Genomic DNA, 18,764 nt, shown 5'->3' on the forward strand with positions numbered 1-18,764 from the left:
CTTTATTAAAGCGATGTCTGAAGACCAGATTTGGTTTCTCCTGGTACAGTCATGACCAACAGAAGATCACTACACTTCAAATGGTAATTCAGTAAGACCAAAAAGAAATGATGTTGCTGTTCTTCAGGAATTGTATTTTTCTGCATCATGTTCAACACAATATGCAAAAATATTCAGAATTCAATGACTCAAACCAAAGAGTAGGTCTGAAGCAATATAAAATCGAACGCATGACCTTAAGTGGAGTCAGTGAAAACAAGCACAATTCAGGAGACTTAAAAAATAAGCTACATATGCAACAAAAAAAGGACAAGGAAGAAACAAAACTAATCAACCAGCCATTAGCAGAAGTTAGAGTCACACAAAAGAATGGTGAGAAATATTCTCCAGAGAGTTCACCTGAGAGTTGTTCTAGTGCTTCCTGGAAATGCAATGGTAGTATTTTAGGATTTAAATTTAAGTCCTCAAAGTGAAGGCAAATGGTGGAAAAGATTAAGTAATACCTTCACGTCCAGTATTACTAAACAGGATATATATATGTCATAGAATTGTGTGCATACATTATCCATTCAATGTAAGCTCCTAGTGCAGCCTGGATCCCACCTAAGTTCTGTGCATCAGACTCGAGTAAGTCTGTGGAGTCTTAAACAAAATTTTGTATTTTTCCTGGAAATAAAAACATGTGTAGGAGAGTTCTTCACACAGTTAGAAGCCATGGGAGCCAGGCACCACTGCACTTCTGGTTTAAGATGTAGTATGTGCTGGTCAACAGAATCAGATGAAGCACATTGGGGAAGGAAGTAAAATAGACATAAGATTACTTTGGAGAAGTAAAGGAACAAGAAAAGGTAGGTAGTAATGCTGCATTTTGGAGAGAGAAGCCATAGTAAAGGGATATTTAGAGAAGGAGTATTCACAGATCAGGTTCAGACTACCTCTACCACAGAGTCTCTACCAGCAACAAAATTATAGATCCCATTGCAATACTAATGAATAACAGAAAATAATAAGGAATGCAAGGCAATTCAAGAAACAAATACCCCAGCTTCAAAGGCATTAAATAAGTGTTTGAGATATGCAGGGTCAAAGAAAAAAAAAAGTTATTTTAAACATTTCAACCTGCTGGTGCAATAAAAAAAAGCCTAGTCATTAATAATTCATGCCCTATTGGATGCTGTTCAAGCACTATACTCTTCCTTTTGCTGAATTAAGACAAGGACATAGTGGAAAAATGAGCGGTTATTTTTTTAACTCATTATCATACTTTTAAGAAGTTTACAAAACTTTTATTCAAATTGTAAATCTAGCGCATCAATGCGAGTGCCATTATCTTGTAGTTCTGAGACAAAGAGACCAAGTTACAGATGATCACCCTGTCCCTGAATATTCATTTCCTGCTGTGTTTTATCACATCCTTTAGATGACTTTTAAAGAGTGCTAAAAGGGGACGTATTTTCATCTCTAAAAACAACAGCCATGAAAGGAATAAGAATTTCTTTGCAACTCCCCTATTGCCATAGTGTCCTTCCATCATACCTAAAAACAGTTCAGGAAGTAAAAGAAACCTAAAACCAGAAAAAAATATCATCAAGAAAGAATTGTGTACTCCTGCTGAAAGAAGGTATGATACGAATATAAGTGGGAAAATCCATTCAACAATGTTTTCTGCCTTAAAAACAAAGAAAAAAAACACTAATGATATTTTGTCTGCAATATTGGAATAGTAGTAATGAACATCAATAACACATTCATTACCCATAACAGTGAAAAAGAAAAAACACTCTTTCTTAAGGGCGTAATTCCTTAAATACGATTATCCCTTCAATCCTGCAAATACAAATGTCAATGTGTCAGAACTGAAATAAAATGTAGCTGCTAACATGGCAGACTAGAGAGTACTCTTCATCTGCTACTCTAAATACTGGCCTTTTTGAAAATTTGCTTGGGAAAAAAAATGGAAATTGTATTTCAAAAAATGTATACTCTTACTTTTACAATAAGGTGCCCAGTGTGTTCTGCCAATCGCATTATTTGTCTATAATGAAATCTCTCAAAAAAAGTAAAGGGGAATTAAATGAAAAAGAAGAAAGTGTTCTCCAAAATGCCAGATAGAACGCAAGTAATCATTTAAAAACTGGTTTCTTTCACACAAATCTTCTTCCAAGACAGAGCTAGTACAAATCCAGAGAAAGAATTATGCTGATGTATTAAGAGTTACTGTAAAGCTGCTGTTCTGCAACAGCTGAAGCATCACACCTGGTAAACTAGAAAGTCAATGCATTCCGGAGGTGTGCATTTAGTTCCCTCACCATGCCTGATACTACTCAGTATTACCCTTGCTGTATTTCAGGGGCTGCCCAGAGATCAGAAACAAACAGGAAGACACTTTGATAGATCAGTTTTACATTGGGATGTCCTACAAAATGTCATTAACTGCCTAACGTTAATATATGAAATTCAGACATCTATAAAGGCAATGCACCTCAAGTCCTTGTTTCTACCAGACACTGGCCAAAACCAACAGCTGACCTGAACTGGCATGCTTATAACACAGGTCATCTCCACAGTCCCTCATCTTCTCTTTCCCATTTCACTTTTTTGTTCTGGGGTCATCTGCCACATTCTTCCTTTGCATGCACCCTCTAAATTCCAACTTTCCCTTCTCTTTTGGCAAGCACTGATTAACCAGAGAACACACAGGCAGCTTTAGAACTCTTAGAATCAGGCAAAATGACATAGCCTCTTATACCTCTTAGCATAATTGTGCAACTGTGAAACTTTTACCATCCATCTGACAGGGGATCTATTTTCCACAACCAGGATGCAGTTTTGGTTTAACCAACAGAGACAGCATCACAGTTTTGCTTATCCTGGCCAAGAAATGCCTGTAATACACAAACACTCAAACAGCAGTCAGGGAAGGCATCCAAACTTCTCTCAGGAGCAGATAAAAATCACCCTTTGGGCTCTCATTTGGACAGCTCAAATACAGTGCAAATGTGGCCAAAACCCAAGAAAAGGAGATCTCTAATCGTTCAGCACAGGAATTCAGAAAGAGATCAGCATCTGACTATGCATAAATGAGAATGATTTGAGAGGGGAAAAATTAGTGTTGTATTTGCTGATGAAATCCTTAACTTGATAATTACCATGAATATATTACATGAATAATTTCATTATATAAAATTCTGTTCATAAAACAATTGATGTCTTTATTCAGTTTTTTTGTGTTACTGAGCCATCAGGCACCTTGGCACGGGGCTACCCCCTAAACTCCTGTAGATCCATTCAAGGCACACTCCAGGGTCAGCCTCATTTTTCTGCCAACATGTGTTCAGATCACTGGAACAGTATCTCATCGCTTAGTTTTAAACTGATTCTGTTTTTCTTATTCCAGAGTAAAATCCCTGGAGTCTTATATACTGCTGGCTGCCTACGCACTATACCTGAAATGGGCTGCATGTTGTGTCTCTCATCTCTCTTTCCACTGCTATTATTTGGTCTTTGGGTGCGCCCTTTGAGAATAAAGCCCTACTAAAGAATTTAATATCATTGTGATACTGAAAGGAAACATCAAGAGACAGAACTCCTCATCATCGGGAATTATTCTTATATAATACCCTGAGTACACCTTTTTCCCACCTTTTCAAATTTTCTCTTAAATTTGGGGATGAAACAGGAAATTCCATTAAACACAATTAGCACAGTAACAAAATATACCTGCATCTTTCTAGTGTGGGTTACTTCCAGCTTTCTTGTAATCTTACTTTTCTGTATATTTTCTTGTTCCATTTTCTATGCAAACTATTGAATTTCCGCTTCTCCTCTTTCCTTGCTAACACAATCACAGTTAAAGGTACTTCCGTATAAGCTAATAAAAGTACATCTGCTCAGAAAATTTGTGAAAAAAAGTCTATAGATTGTATAAAACATCAGTTTGGTTTTAAATTGTCATAGCAACACTGACGTCTAACTTTAAATGACAGAGTTAATATTTGTGAAATGTTGTATTCATAATATATTTTGGGAAGCTGCAGTAAAGAAGAATAAACTATTATTTTAGAATATAAACCTGAGTGACATATGAACACATCTCATCACATTTAGTCAGCATTTAGCATCTATTGTTTACAAAATTACCTCTGAAAACAGTCTTTCTGATCTCCAATAGCATTTGCTTAAACTAAATCAAAGCAGAATTTTACCATGTTAACTTTACTACAACTCCAATCTCCCTACAAGCAGAGACATCTGAATTTGTAGGTTTAATTCAACATATAATTCAGCATACAGGCATTTCCCAAACCTATCATCCCAGTTAAATAAACAATATTTGAAACACATAGTATCAGAGGATTTAAAGATATCAACACACAGTCTTTTTCAGGCCTGTGTCACTGACAGAAAAGTATTACAAATCATGTTGATGAGCAAGGTTGTTCAGGACTACCTTTGAGCAGCAAAAGTTGAGCAATAAACAGCAGAGTACTGCTCATTGGTTAGGGATTGTGCTCCTTTTTCTTTCAGTTATTTGAAATGAAAACTGTAGATTTTCTGTAATTAGTTATTAGGACAGATAAAATTTTATATGCAAGTCAATGAAACTAAACTTAAGACAAACAAAACACCTTCAGCCACAGAATTCTGCTATTAAGTGTGATCAGCATTTAACTTTACAGTTATTCCTGGCCATAATTTTAATGCCTAGGAAAGACTTTCTTGCACAAGTCTTCATTTGCAACATATCTTTTAATTTTAACGTAATTCAGAAGGAATGCCAAATGCTTATGCAGACATTTAATATGGGCTGCATTTACACAGTTCCTCCTGTTCCCAGCTTTTCTTTCCTAATCCAGCTGTCGCTGCTGTTGATGTGTTTCCACATGCACTGACAGCTTTAACATTGTGTCCACACAACATACACAGAAAGTTGTTTAGTGCATTGAACTGAAATGTAGCAAAACACAGAACAATGTTGTCTGAAGTTATTTTCTCTTGGGTTTTCACATTATTTATTTACAGCAAATCATGCAGATGCTTAGATCTTTAAGTGTAAAACTCAACAGTGCATCACAGCTTTGTTATTTGTCAGCTTTATCATATCTATTAAATACTGTGTTAGAACGGCTTTACTATGTGAAGAAAGAGAAGAAAAAGGTTTATTACATAACAGTAGCAGCAGCAACATTCTGCATTTTTCACTTTAGTTTTTAAAGTGTTTCTAGACTAATATTTTGGCTGATGGTGATGCAAATGCAAAAATGTGCAACAGGTAGGTTTGCACAGCAAGTGAAAATGATAAGGCTGAAAGCAATTTTCCATTTTACAGACTTTAGAACCAAGGAAAGACAACATACAAATTCCCTTTTTGCAAACATGTAATACCAGCATACCTCTTTACTAAATCAGTAAATGAAGGTCAGCATTTCTAACGTAGTTCTGTATTTTTCACTCTTTAAATTCATGTTATGGATTATTGCAGAGATTTTTAAATAAAACAAGTTTATGGACAAAATTTAAGTGGTCTGATGAACAATACAAATTAATCTTTCTCACTTTCTTTTAGTAAAAAGTAATCAAAAAGAAAAAATAATGCGTTAGTAGAATTTATGTGTACAAATAGAAAGTAATTTCTATTGAGGTAATGTTCTAGAAATCAGTCTCTATACACCCACAAGCGTCTATTGATGTTAGTGAAAGGATTACATAAGTCTTAACTGCATGAATTTGGGAAAACTGAACTACCTAGAACAGTCTAGGGCAGAAGGATCTACAGACAGGGTACTTAAAGCTGTCAGTAGTGAAAACCTAAAATTTCACACATATTTTGTACTCTAAAACTGGGGGAGGGGGGGGATCATTTTCCAAATATTTTGTTAACTTCTTGTATCCTATAGTCATGCTTCTGTAGCAGTAAGAACCCAATCTGCTTTCCAAGCTGAAGAAAGTAAAAAGTAGAAATACAGTAACTTCAGTGTTTTTTTTCTTCAGGTGTAACAGTGAAATATGAAAGAATCAGACTTTAAGACCTGCTTCTTTCCATATATCAAAGAGATTAGTGTTGGGGTTTTAATTTTAGTTTGAAAAAAAAGCTTTTTCACCACTGAAAATTAAAGATTGCTTTTTCATGATATTCATAAATTTGACAAAATAGCATGCATGGGATGGCCGTGGGAGAGGTTGTATTTCAAACTGTCTGATAACCGCCGTCCCCATCAGCCTGCTTCAAACAGAAACCAAAAAGCAACAGGAGGTAGGAGCCTCAAGTACAACAGGGTTGTATTAGAACCCTGACTAGAAAAAGAAGAATGGGAAATAGGGAAATGGTAAAATGGAATTTGCTTTTCATATAAATTTCAAACATAGGCTCAAACAGACAAAGAGATGGTAGATTCGCTCCATCTGATCTCATGAAGCTCTTGAGAAAAGCAAACTTTACAAGTGGGAAAAAAAACTTACAAGGACAAGTACGGCTTGACCACAACAGATGTTTAGTCTGTGAATGTGAGTCACACTTGACATAACATTATATAGACCTTAATTTGCCAATGGGATTAGACAGGTTTCATGGATAAAGATTTTGGGTCTACATATTGACATTTCTTCCAAGTCCCATTTAAGAAAGCAAATCCTTTTATCAATTATATCTTTCTAATTCAATAGCCCCATCTCCCTTTACAAATCTACAATTATGTCATTATCTTCAGAGATTCATAACAACTAGCCTGTATATAATTTGAAATACCATTAAAACACTAAATATCGGGAAAGTAACATTTATGTAGAGTAGAGCATCTGGCTGTGTAAAAACAGGAAAATATGCTGGTCTGTCTTTCTCAGTCCATTCCATTTGCGAGAGCAGAGCCCATTTCCTCCACCTTCAACAGCCATGCGGCTGGAATTTTCTATTTGGCAAAGTCTGGGAAAGTGATAAAAGCCCTGGGAAAATACATGAAGGAAAGAAGAGTGCTGTAGTCAATATGCTTAACAGTAACTACAGCTGGCCACAGCCACAATTGCACAGGGAATTACACTGCTGGCTCGTCCAACACATCACGGGAGTAGGAACAAACTTGCTGCACAAGACTGAGGTGATGAAGACCTCAGAGGAGTTAAAAGGTGGCAATAAGGGTGATCCCACTGCATAACCAAAGAGTTGTAAGGACTGGAGAGCCACCTTGCTGCCAAACAATGAACAGTCACCACACTGAACAAGATATAAACAATGTGAAAAAATATAATCTGACCATAAAATGGAAGATCTAAACAAAAAAAAGTCAGACATATTTGACCACATTATGGCAGAAGAAGCTTCTTAAGCTTGTAGTCTAACTTTTCTTATTACTTGGCTGAGCAGCCAGCAATTAAGACAACTAACAAATGCAAGAGATTAAAAAAAAAAATAATAATTTTATTAACTCAAACAAATCTTGGTTTGTTTTCCATTCAGCTGAAAAGAGGCATCCAACTGAACCTAAGGATGAGCCATCCATCAAACATCTGTTTTCCTGCAAATTATGTTGGCATCAGATTTGACATTAGAACTTACAGAAGCCAAAACACCACTGTAATGAGAAGCAACTGTACAGCAGAGATCCTTATAGGAAGGTTGTGGTAAAAATACACACTATATTTCATTCTTCAAAAGCAATTGCCTTGTCTGTAGTGGAAAACTGCTTCTATCCCAGTAGCCACTCCTAGGAAATCACAACCACCACTCAACAAAAGCAGTTTGGGCTGATGAGGTGAAAAAAATTATTCAACAGAAGTTAAGGGATAGGATCTCCTCCCATCCTAGGCAGGATATCATTTATAGACTTTCAGCAATTTCCTCCCACTACTCTTCTGAAAGATGAAACATTCAAATATCTTCAAAACCTAAATGTGACATTGCATGGGACTGGAGAACTTCAGTACCATGAATTAAAATCTGGACAACTAAAAATCCATTGCAACAGTAATTGACAAAAACATCTACTTTGAGCACATGCTCCAGCACACTTAGCTAGTTAATAAATAATATGGCTCAATCTTAAAAGATTAGTCAAGAGCTAGATATTAATTCAAGAGATTTGTTCTAATAAAATAATGACAATGTAGTGCATCTTTGCCTAGTAACAGAAAACAAATACAGTACATAGCGTCTGACTCAAAGCTTATTGAAGTCAGTAGGAACTTCACAGCCTTCTCAAACTAAAATAAAGCAGTTGCATAAGCCAGGAAACAGTCCATTATTGTAACATTATTAAGAACAAAACAAAACAAAACGAAACAAACAAATAAAGGAGAAAGAAGCTTTTAGAATGGTTTTTAAATGAAACATACTGAACTCAGCTGCTTGCTCCTAACATGGTGTGACCATTTTATGTTAAAAAAATCAATCTCCAGCAATGGCTAAAACATATAGGGAAAAGCACAAAGCATGCAGTTAGAACTGACACTTCTGCTACACACTTGCAGCTCTCAGCATTTCACAATGGAAAGCCAAAAGCCTACCTCCCTGTTTAATGTTTACCAATTAAATTGTACTTCACAAAGTCACTGTATCTTTCTTCCTCCCACTCACAATTAAGGCCTCCACAGCATCTCACTCTCTATAGTACAAGTTCTACAATTTCCCTCTTCACTGGGAGAAAAAATAAACAAAAAAAAAACCAAAGCAACCAAACAAACAAAAAAACCCAACACCACCACAAATCTAACCCTTCCTTTGTGTTAAACTGTGCTCTGTGACTTCACATATAAGAAACAAAAAGAGTTGTTTTCTGTTAAACTTTTATGCTAATTGTGTGTTCTAGTCTACCAGCTGCCTTCTCCTCACCCCAGGCTGAAGAACTATTGCTTATTAAGGTTTTCTTCAAATGGCCACCATTCTGTGCCTTTGACCACAGGGCATGCTTTATGAGCTTGGATAGCGTTCAAGCTGTAAGTGCACCATGGATGCACTATAGTAGCCTTGTATGTCTTCACTGGGTCCTAAATTCCCTTTTTTCACAACCTCCAAAATTCTGTTTCTCTTTTTAATCACACCAACACTGTGACGATGTTTGCAGACTCACAACGACTCTCAAATCAAGCAGTAACAGCCTCTTGTGGTATATGCACAGTTACGGCTTCTTCATTCAGCTTCATGATTTCCGTCATCTTGCATTCATCAACCGACTTTCATTTGAATTTATTGCCTCGATACATGTGGTGGGTTCTCTTTCTCCTTATTTGAGAGGTCTATAGCATAATCTCCTGTGTCTGAGCTCGACATCTTAATTGCTTTTATATTCACAATGTCTTTCAGACAGCATTCAAAATAGGACAGATGACTCACACCCCTAAAATACATGCGTCTCTCTAGTGACTCTCTAAAGTGAATCTTAAGAATCAGTTCAGATACAAGTTTCACAATGTTAGAAAAAACCCAGATTTGTATTTTGAAATTCTACAACTTATAATTTAGTGACCAGTGTATTTGACAGTCCTGAATAACTATGTAATGATAACAAATTATTAGATCATCAAGTATCCCTTCCTCCAGATGGTTTATGTATGTGTTGAACAAAAGAGATTCCTGATGAATCCACTGTTAACCTTCTTTTATAATAAAAAATAACCTTTTACTCCTGCTTTCTGTTTTCGTTTTTAAGATTGCCATCTTCCATTCCTCAGGATGAATAAAAATTACACTCAGCAGTTCATAGTTCAGCATGTCACACCTGACTTCTTTCAGACCATTTAAGTGAGGACCACTCAGTTTCAGTCATTTGCTACTATTCATCTCAAACTCAAGCTTCTTTTAAAATAATGCATTTGAGCTATAAATTTGAGCTAAAATTCATTTTACTGACACTGTTACCTTGAGACAGTTTTTCACTTATTCCCTGTAAATAATGGCTCATGCAAATGAATCGCTCTGACCTCATTTATAGAGGATATTAATGCAATTAGTTCATTAGCTCTTCTGGCATGCACTTATCTTTCATAAATGCTCTAATTATACCTTGATCAGGTTTTTTCAACACCACATTCCTGCAGGCTTCTTGCTTCCAATGAGATTAACGCCTAGTTTTATGCTTTTAGAAAACTCAAAATAATTACTTAAAGTAATTCCCTCAAGATAATTTTTTAATCTTTCTTATCAAAGCTTATTTCTAAGCCTGCTAGGCTCATGCTCTTTTCCATTCTCCTTACTTGGACATGACAAGTACTTTTTAAATAATGGTTGGGTTTTGGATTTGATTTTTGTTTTAAATTCCAGAAACTCTTTATTCTTCTGTTTACCCGCCCTGGGATTTATTCTTAAATAAAAACAATTAAATAAATTTTTATCCCATTTTGGGAGGATGTTCAGTCCCTTAGAATGTTTTCATCAGTGGCATACATGTGCAATGAGCACCGAGTACTAGAGAATCCCTCAATCTGTAAGCATTTTCTCTTTATGTACTTATTCTAAACTCTCACTAGACTAATTTCTTCAAAATTGCCTCTTTATATAAGTTAAAGACTATACTGCATTCTCCTCTGCTATATGGATGCAGAAGTTCAGTTGCCAAAATTCACCTTTTTTCGTACAGAATCTTTATTTTTAAAAGTTACATACTGAACCAGGCTATTTCTGCACCATTCCTAAATGGATCAAATTTCCCCATTGTTCCAGAAATCCTTACACTATAAGTAACTAAAATCTTTGAGGAATTGGCTGCAGGTACAAGAATGCTAATCAAAGATATTACGCATACAGAACTTGTTTTTCTATTTTCTTCAAAGTCAGTAATTATAGCTCGTGCCTTTCAGCAATAGGTACAGATGATAGAATGAGAGATGTAAGGAAGACAGAAAGGAAGTAACAGGAGATACTCAGTCCAGTCCCCAATTAATATAACTATCCATAAATGTAAAACTGAAATACCATGTAAGGAGGTACCATATAAACTTCCAAATTACTAAAGACCAGAAAAGTACATAAAGGCTGAATCACTGGAAATGTGACCTGTCCTTATACTCCTCCTAAGCAGTCACTGCTGGACACAGAATAGTGAGCTGAGTGAATCTCTCATATAGCTACTCTTGCATTAAATGTCTCAGTCATCAAGAACTTGGAAAATTCACAGCATTTCAAAATTGAATAGAAAAAAAGAACAGAACAAAAAAAATACAAAGAAAAATTATGAGAATTTTCCCTTTGAAGATTTACAAAACTAAATAATATAAGAATCTTTGATCTCCCTTCAAGTTTGCTCATCTTCCTTGCATCAATAATTACTTAATACAATGTCAAAAACTTAATATAATGTCAAGAAACTTGAAATCAATGAAGATATGAATACACAAACAGTATTTTCCACAAAGTTTAGAAATTTGAGGGGAAAGCCATGTAGATAACTGTATGAATGCACATGGGTTTCTCAGAAAAGTCCAAATGGCCTCTGAGTTTGGAAACAACAAAGCACAAAAATTTTTCTCTTTGAGAGCACTTTCCCCTAGGCCTTCATAGGGACGCTGCAAACATTTGCTATCACCAAACTCTGGAAGCTCAAAAATTAGCCTGCTTTTATTTTCACATCTCTAAAAAGAATCAGAGCACAAAAAGCAATCCTGTAAACTGCTCCGTGGAAGCCGTATTGAAAACATCTTAATAAACACAAGATAAATTGAACACATTGATAATAATTTCAGAAAGACATGCTAATATTGATTTACAGACTCACCTTCAATGCCCAGATTTCAGTCAAAGACTTTTTAAATTCCATTCCACTTATGTTTTAATACAGACATTGATACACACAAAAGCACCATTTTTCAGAAAGGTTAACTTTTCTAAAGAAAATACTTAATGGAGACAAGACAACACAAGCTGAATAAGGTCCTTAAGAAAATGGCAACCATTTCTCTTCGTTATACTTATTATCATATAATGTGCACAGTACAAAGTTTTGTGTCCTTACATGTTTAATTGCTTGTTAATGTTTGCATGATATATGCTAGCTAATTATATTTAATACCTTGCACTATTACACTTTTTGAAGTTTCAGGGCTTTTTTTTGGAAGGAAAGGTAAAGAAGGAAATCAGAGACTGGCAACAAGATGTGTTTATTTAACTGGACTCCAAGGGCATCATTTTTTTGAGTAAGCCAGGGGAAGAGAATGAGAACTTCTACTGGAACCAGCTAAATGAGAAGATGCATAAACCACACCAAGTTCTGATAAACTCTCCAGAACAACTTCCTGACAGATGTTTTATAGCAGCAGGCTAAATATTTTTTTACTGGGCACTACCATGGCTTTTCCAAGTCTAAGTACCACCTGAAGGAGGAGAGCTTTAAAAAGAAGAAAAAACAAAACAACAAAACAAAACCAAACCTACTCTCCAGGATCTAGATCTGGTTTGCCTTCTCGATAAATGGAAAACCAAATTTTGTCTGTGATGATACCAATTCCATGCCAAGAAACTTTTTCAAAACCTGCTCAGTGGTGCACAATGTACTGGAGCAGTAACCTAGTAAAATTTGAAGCATGCTAAAGAAACTGTGTGCCCTAGCTACTGGAAATCATCTCTGTCAAAAGCTTCTATATCAAGCACAGAAAGTATCCTTTATTACTCAGTTTAGATGACAGAAATTAAACATTCCATTTGCACTGCAGTACCTGTCTGTGAGCTAGCTACTCTTTTAAGTGGAATCACTCATGAAACCATAATGTATAAATCTGTGTGGCCCGTGAGCATAAATGATCTCATTATGCAGGATATACTGATGGTATTTCAGGTAGTTTGCTTCAAATCTCATTGATTCTTGTAACTTCTAAATGGAAGATACATTCTAAACACTAAAGAAATGCTGGTTTTATTTGTCACTAATTTGGGGGAAAATCTGCTCTGTTGGGGCTAAGTAACCCGGTATAACACACTTTAAGAGTTCACCTCAAAAATATCAGATTCTACAGGCAGAAGAGCAGCACAATCTTCTGTAGGAAGGAACTGAATGCACACATTTCCTGCATGCTGCAGGTTTCCATTACTTCAATAAAGCCTACAAGAACCATCTTAGAGACTTCATTATTATTCAAGACAATCAGAATTTTCAACCAAAAGCAAGATACCTACAGCACTGAGGCCTCATGTCCTCACTTGTATTTCTAACAATAAAATGCTTAATTATAAATCCATACACAGGACTCCTTACCTTTGATGCCATACGCATGAACAGTGAGTTTTGATCCTCTGCTGTTCTCATCTTCTCATTTTTGACCAAATCCTTGAGGTTCATACTATCATCATCCTGAAAATACCTTACTCTTTCTTTATCTATATGAGTAGGGACCTGGAAACAAACATGTTGAAAATAAACATTAACCTAGTGAGAAAGATCAACTATAAAATTCAGATCCTAATAGTTTCAACAAGTTTAAACAATTACGAATCAAGCTAAGCACACTAGAAAAAACTGGGCTTGCTGCTTCATTTGACCTATGGAAAAGAACACCTTCCCCTTTCTTCAACTGCATCAGTACATGTAAATAAAAATATAATCTCTTCCCACAATCACTAAACCCTTTATATCCTTAAGCTATCGGACCTACAACATTACCACTCGGGAAAGTTGTACAGTAATTCACTGAAACAGTTAATCAGTTCACAAAAATGGAAAACTCCAAGTAGTAATCTATTTTTTTACAGAAGATTTTGAATCGTCAAGTCACAGACTACTGAAACACAGCAAACACAGATAGTACTGAAAACTTGTTTAACTCTGGTGCATCTGCTGGGAAATGTTGCCATCGCAGACAGAGCGCACAAGAGAACAGTTTGTTCTTTAGAGCAGGACTAAACTAAATCCTGAAGGAGCATAGGGAATGGTCATTAGCAAAAAGCAAGATATCATTTTCCAAAATGGAAACAACAGGAGGATAACAAGCAATTCTTCACCCTCCCATGCCTTTCACTCCTCCATAGCACTGTTACAAACTGATCTGTTCTACTAATGAAGAACATGTTTGCTAGAAATACGAGGTATTGTCATCTCCTCTTATCCCAAGAAGATTGAAATATTAGTTTATTTACTGCTGCAAGAAATTGTCCTAAGAATAAAACACTGCTCCAGCCCCCAAGCTTCCCTCTGTTCCACAAAGCACTTTGTTACAAAGATTAGGTCGTAATTTTTATTATCAGCAGTAGTAGTATTTTTTATCAGAAAAAACGAGAAGGAAAATTAGCTTGAAAACCTGAGTATCTCAGTAAAATCTTTCTTCTCTGGGAAACATGCACCTCTGCTAATCTTCATTATTTACATAACTTTATGTAGTATAAATTACTTGGCTAAGAGACTATGATAACTTGAAAAACTTACTTTTCCTTGAATGTGCATTTAAATAAGCCCTACAGTGATCCCTAGGGAAACGCAGTCTGAAAATAAACTTAATATATGCTTAATAAATATGTACTCTAACACTTAATTACAATCAACTTCTGAAAAGAACTTTTTAACTACCTATTGACATTCTGATAAGACACTCAGTTATGGCACCATAAAACTACAAAAATCACTTCAGAATTACAATTTAGTACTCACATTTGTAAAACTTACCATTGGTCTCTTCCTTCGTCCTCCTTTTGGCCCCTGTGGTTCAGCTGGTGCAGTCACAGGCCATGCCCTTCCACTTCGATCTGTTCTGACAAGGACCACTTCTTCATCTTCTTGATGGCTTGAAGTCTATGTCAGGTTTTAAGATGTATTTTAGAACAGACAAAACCAAAAGGAACAAGTAATCCACACTAAATAAATGTTTAAAATCCTAAACACTAAATAACATTTTTTTTTACATTTTATGTGTTCATTATAATTGAAAGTAGACAGTAATACCTTACACAGTGAATTCTTTTCCAACTTCAAAAAGAACAGAATACTAAAAATATATTCAGCTAGTTAAGTGCAGCATTAACAAGTCCTTTCCAAAAAGAACCAGGTGTGTATTCTTGGATCTTTATATGAAAGCTTCAACCCCAGAAATACAAAGTTTCTGAAGACTTAAATAGATAATATTGAATTAACATACACCATCACCATTATAAGGGTGTGGTCCTGAAAACCACCTGAAAAGCTGCAGCATGTTACCACTTCTGGGCTTTTTGTGGACTGTAGGTGTTGGGGGGGTTTTTGTGTGTATTTGGTGTACGTTTTTTTCTTTCAAAACTTGGCTAACTAACTAGGCAAAAACCTTAGCTACTGCTTTTCAACATGTTTCAATAGATCTGACTTTTGTTTCCTACACCACCAGTACAGACCACTGTATACTGAAATTTTTTAAAATCCTGATTCTAAGATATGCAGAATAGGAAATACAAACAGCTCAACACAAGTATCTCTCTCTATGATGAAGAAGAAACAGATGAGTAGATGCACACTGACTAATCAGGTCAAATTAAATTTTAGAATGAGGCAGAAATGGCAACATTTAAATCATGTTTGTGTGCTGAAATATGTGGAAACAAAACCAAGCATTTACCTGATATATACCAAATAAGTCATTTGCTTTTGGACGGCAAGCACAGCCAGTCTCAAATGAACTATACTTGTGCTTAATTACTGCTTCTACATACCAAAAGAAATTTTGGAATCGTGAGAAGGTTATCTTCTAAACCTGACTAAACCAAGGTTTTGAGGTGCTGGAGATACGAGGTGAGAAGCACACACAGGACAGAACAAGGGAAGCTTTCACACACTTAGACTTGGTCCTCACAGTGGAACAGAACCACCAGTTCATCTGCTGGAAGAGTAACACAGTAAAGCACAAGCAATCCAGATTTCAAATGCACTGAAGACAAGTACTGACACAAATGCTGAATAAACTGATGAGGTGTGTTGCTCTACTGAGTTTTTTACTCAAATTTAAAAAAACAGCCTAATCATGGACATGGAAGTCAGCAGCTGCCTTGTCTGCAGCAATCATGAGATAACAGCTTAAGATTCTAAGGGAAGCAAGGAAGGCAAGTAACAGAACAAAGAAAAACCCCTGGATTATAGTAAAATGGATTTCAGATTATTCAGGTATCTACCTGACTAGATCTCATGAGAGATGGTCATGAATGACAAGGGTGCCCAAGAGAGTTGGTTGATCTTCAAGGACAACCTCCATAGAAGATGAGAAGGGTCCATCTGATCTGCTGTTTGGCTAAATGGGAAACTTCTAACAAAGCTCAAAAACAAAAAGGAAGTTTATAGAAGGTGGGATCTGAGACAAGTTACCCAGGAAGACCACCTAAGCACTTTCCAGGAATGCAGGGATAGAAATAGAAAAACCACAGCTGAAGCTGAAACTAGCGAGAGGTGCAAAGAACAAAAAGCAAGATTATCTGAGCATACCAGATGTCCTCCTACAAGCAAGGACAACACAGGTCCCATGCTGAGAGAAGACAGACCTAGTGACAAAGAACACTGAAAGAGGCTAAGACACTCAATACCTTGCCAGTCTTTACCAGCAAGGTCTGCTCTTGGGCTTCTCAGGCCCCAGTGACTAGCAGTAGTGTTTGGAGGACAGGAGTACTACTTGCAGGAAAGAAGAATCAACTTAAGGATCACTTAAACAAACTGGAAATATGCTAGCTTATGGATCTAGATGGGATGCATGTATTACACTGGACAAGAGGTCTCTCCCTATCACATCTGAAGAGTAGCAGTGATCAGTGGATGTCCCTGGAAAAAGATAAATGTATACAGTCACCTTCAAAAAGGTGAAGCAGCAGCACCTGGAGAAAAACAGGATGACCACCCTCACTTCAGTCCAAAAAAAATTACAGAACAAGTCCTTATGGAAGCCCCTTCCAAGCACAAGAACAGCAGCAAGATGATCAGGAACAGCCAACATGGATTTGCAAATGGCAAGTCATGCCTGATAAATCTGCCCTCTGCAGTGAAATGACTGGTTCAGTGCACAAGAAAAGTACCAGGGGTGTTGTTTACCTTGAAGTTTGCAAGGTTTTCAATACAGTCTCATAGTATTTTTGTTGCCAAATTGGAGGAATGTGGAGACTGCAAGATGGGTGGAAAATTGTCTGGATTATCAGGCTCAAAGAGTAGTTGTCAATACTTCAAAGTCTAACTGGCAGTCCTCATAGTTTAACTAGCACATTGTTACAGATGTCATTCCTCAGGAGTTGATCTCTATCAGCACAACTTCACTTCAACACCCTGGACAACATAACAGAATGTGCTCTCAGCAAGTCTGCCAAGACACCAAATAGGTGGGATGGGGACACAGCTGAGAGGCTTAAGGGTAGGGTTGCCATTCAGAGGGAGCTCAACAACCTGAAATAATAGGCTGGCAGGAACCTCAAACAAATGCTAAGTCTTGCACCTGAGGACAAACTCATACATTGGCAAAGGCTGAAGACAAGAAAGGGGGCAATACTGTGGAAAAAAGACAGCATGTCAAAAACCAAGTTTGAGCACCAGATAATCACAACCTGAGCTGTGTTTTCTATCTCTTAGATTATACAAAGTAATGAGAATTCTAGAGGCCAAAGTGGTAGACTTAATCATGCACACCAATATACAACCCTGCAAAAAAGTAATTTTCAAAAGATCCCATAAACTAGTAAGATTACAGAAGGAAATGGGCAACTGAAACAAGACTAAAGCATTCATTCTCCCAAAACTGCTCTAGCTCTGGGCAAAATACATTTGAAAAACATTATGAAATAACTCTTATTTTTTAAATGATATAAATATATAGCCTTGAAACATGGCTGAATGAAATAATCATTTTGTCAAATACTATAAAATGTATATATGAAGTTATCATTTTCCCTCTCTGTATAACTAAACAGAAACTAACTTCTTATAAATGTATTTTCAGATCAACATCTTTTGTACTATCAACTAGAAGTTTTTCAGCAATTTTCTACTCCATATTTTAATATTTAACGTAGTTACAGATACAAAACCATCTTTAAGAAGACATCCTGTATTCTTTATGTAGAACATAACACAACTGCTTATTTACAATGGATGTAGAGCTTTGCAAGCCTCCACACTGCCCTTGCTTTACTTGTAATCAACAGGTGTCAGTAAGCAGACCATTCTCCATAGCAAGACTAAGGTTTGGATCTCACAGCAAGATGAAATTAAAATGGTCACAGGTCAGTAACAGCAGTCCACTGTAAAAAACTTATATCTTTGTTCTTGATTTCTAATAGCAGAAAAAAATAGGATTAATAGCAACATGAAGAAAGGAAGCAAGAGCAAACTTCTACCTCAGTTAAAAATTTAGTATTTCAAGAATGACTCAGTAAACATAGTAATAAGCATCACTACTACAACTTCAAAAGGTATGAAGCCAATACAGAAATAGGATTAAAAAATGGTTTTACAAGATCAGAAAGTAGGTCTGCCATAATCCAGACCCTGTGCTTAACAGTGAGGAGAAGCATTAAAAAAAACCAAACAAAAAAACCTCCCAAACTAAAAAAGATCAAACCAAACAAAAACTCTAAAACATAGCTCCTATTGATAAGAGACAACATTAATTATTAGAAAAGGATTAGGTACTTAGATAACTACTAATTGTTTGGTCTCTAGACTTTCTTCCCCCAGTCAGTGAGTGACACAGGTTAACAACGTGTTATATAAAAACCAATTTCATCTCACTGATATAAAATTGGTTGCTCTTTAAATTCAACAATTCTTTGTTCTTACATTCTGAAAAAGGTTATTTTAGCTAAACTGTTTATTAATCAGAATAAGTAGTATGACCTTCTTACACTTCTCTTTATATTGAAT

The 18,764-nt window shown here is 36.1% G+C and overlaps 1 protein-coding gene across 3 annotated transcripts in view; it reads right to left on the reverse strand.

The window, feature by feature from the left end:
• The window catches only part of CWF19L2 (CWF19 like cell cycle control factor 2), a 79,340-nt gene that overhangs the window by 19,395 nt on the left and 41,181 nt on the right, over positions 1–18,764 (reverse strand). For all 3 annotated transcript variants that reach the window (XM_042792179.1, XM_042792176.1, XM_042792178.1), the window contains 2 exons: positions 14,574–14,699; positions 13,173–13,310 (listed from right to left, as the gene is read on the reverse strand). In XM_042792179.1, the coding sequence (XP_042648113.1) occupies positions 13,173–13,310; positions 14,574–14,699 (264 nt within the window). The remainder of the gene's footprint in view (positions 1–13,172; positions 13,311–14,573; positions 14,700–18,764) is intronic.

Source organism: Tyto alba, unplaced genomic scaffold (genome assembly GCF_018691265.1).
Source record: "Tyto alba isolate M040663 unplaced genomic scaffold, T.alba_DEE_v4.0 Super-Scaffold_2, whole genome shotgun sequence".
NCBI lineage: Eukaryota > Metazoa > Chordata > Aves > Strigiformes > Tytonidae > Tyto > Tyto alba.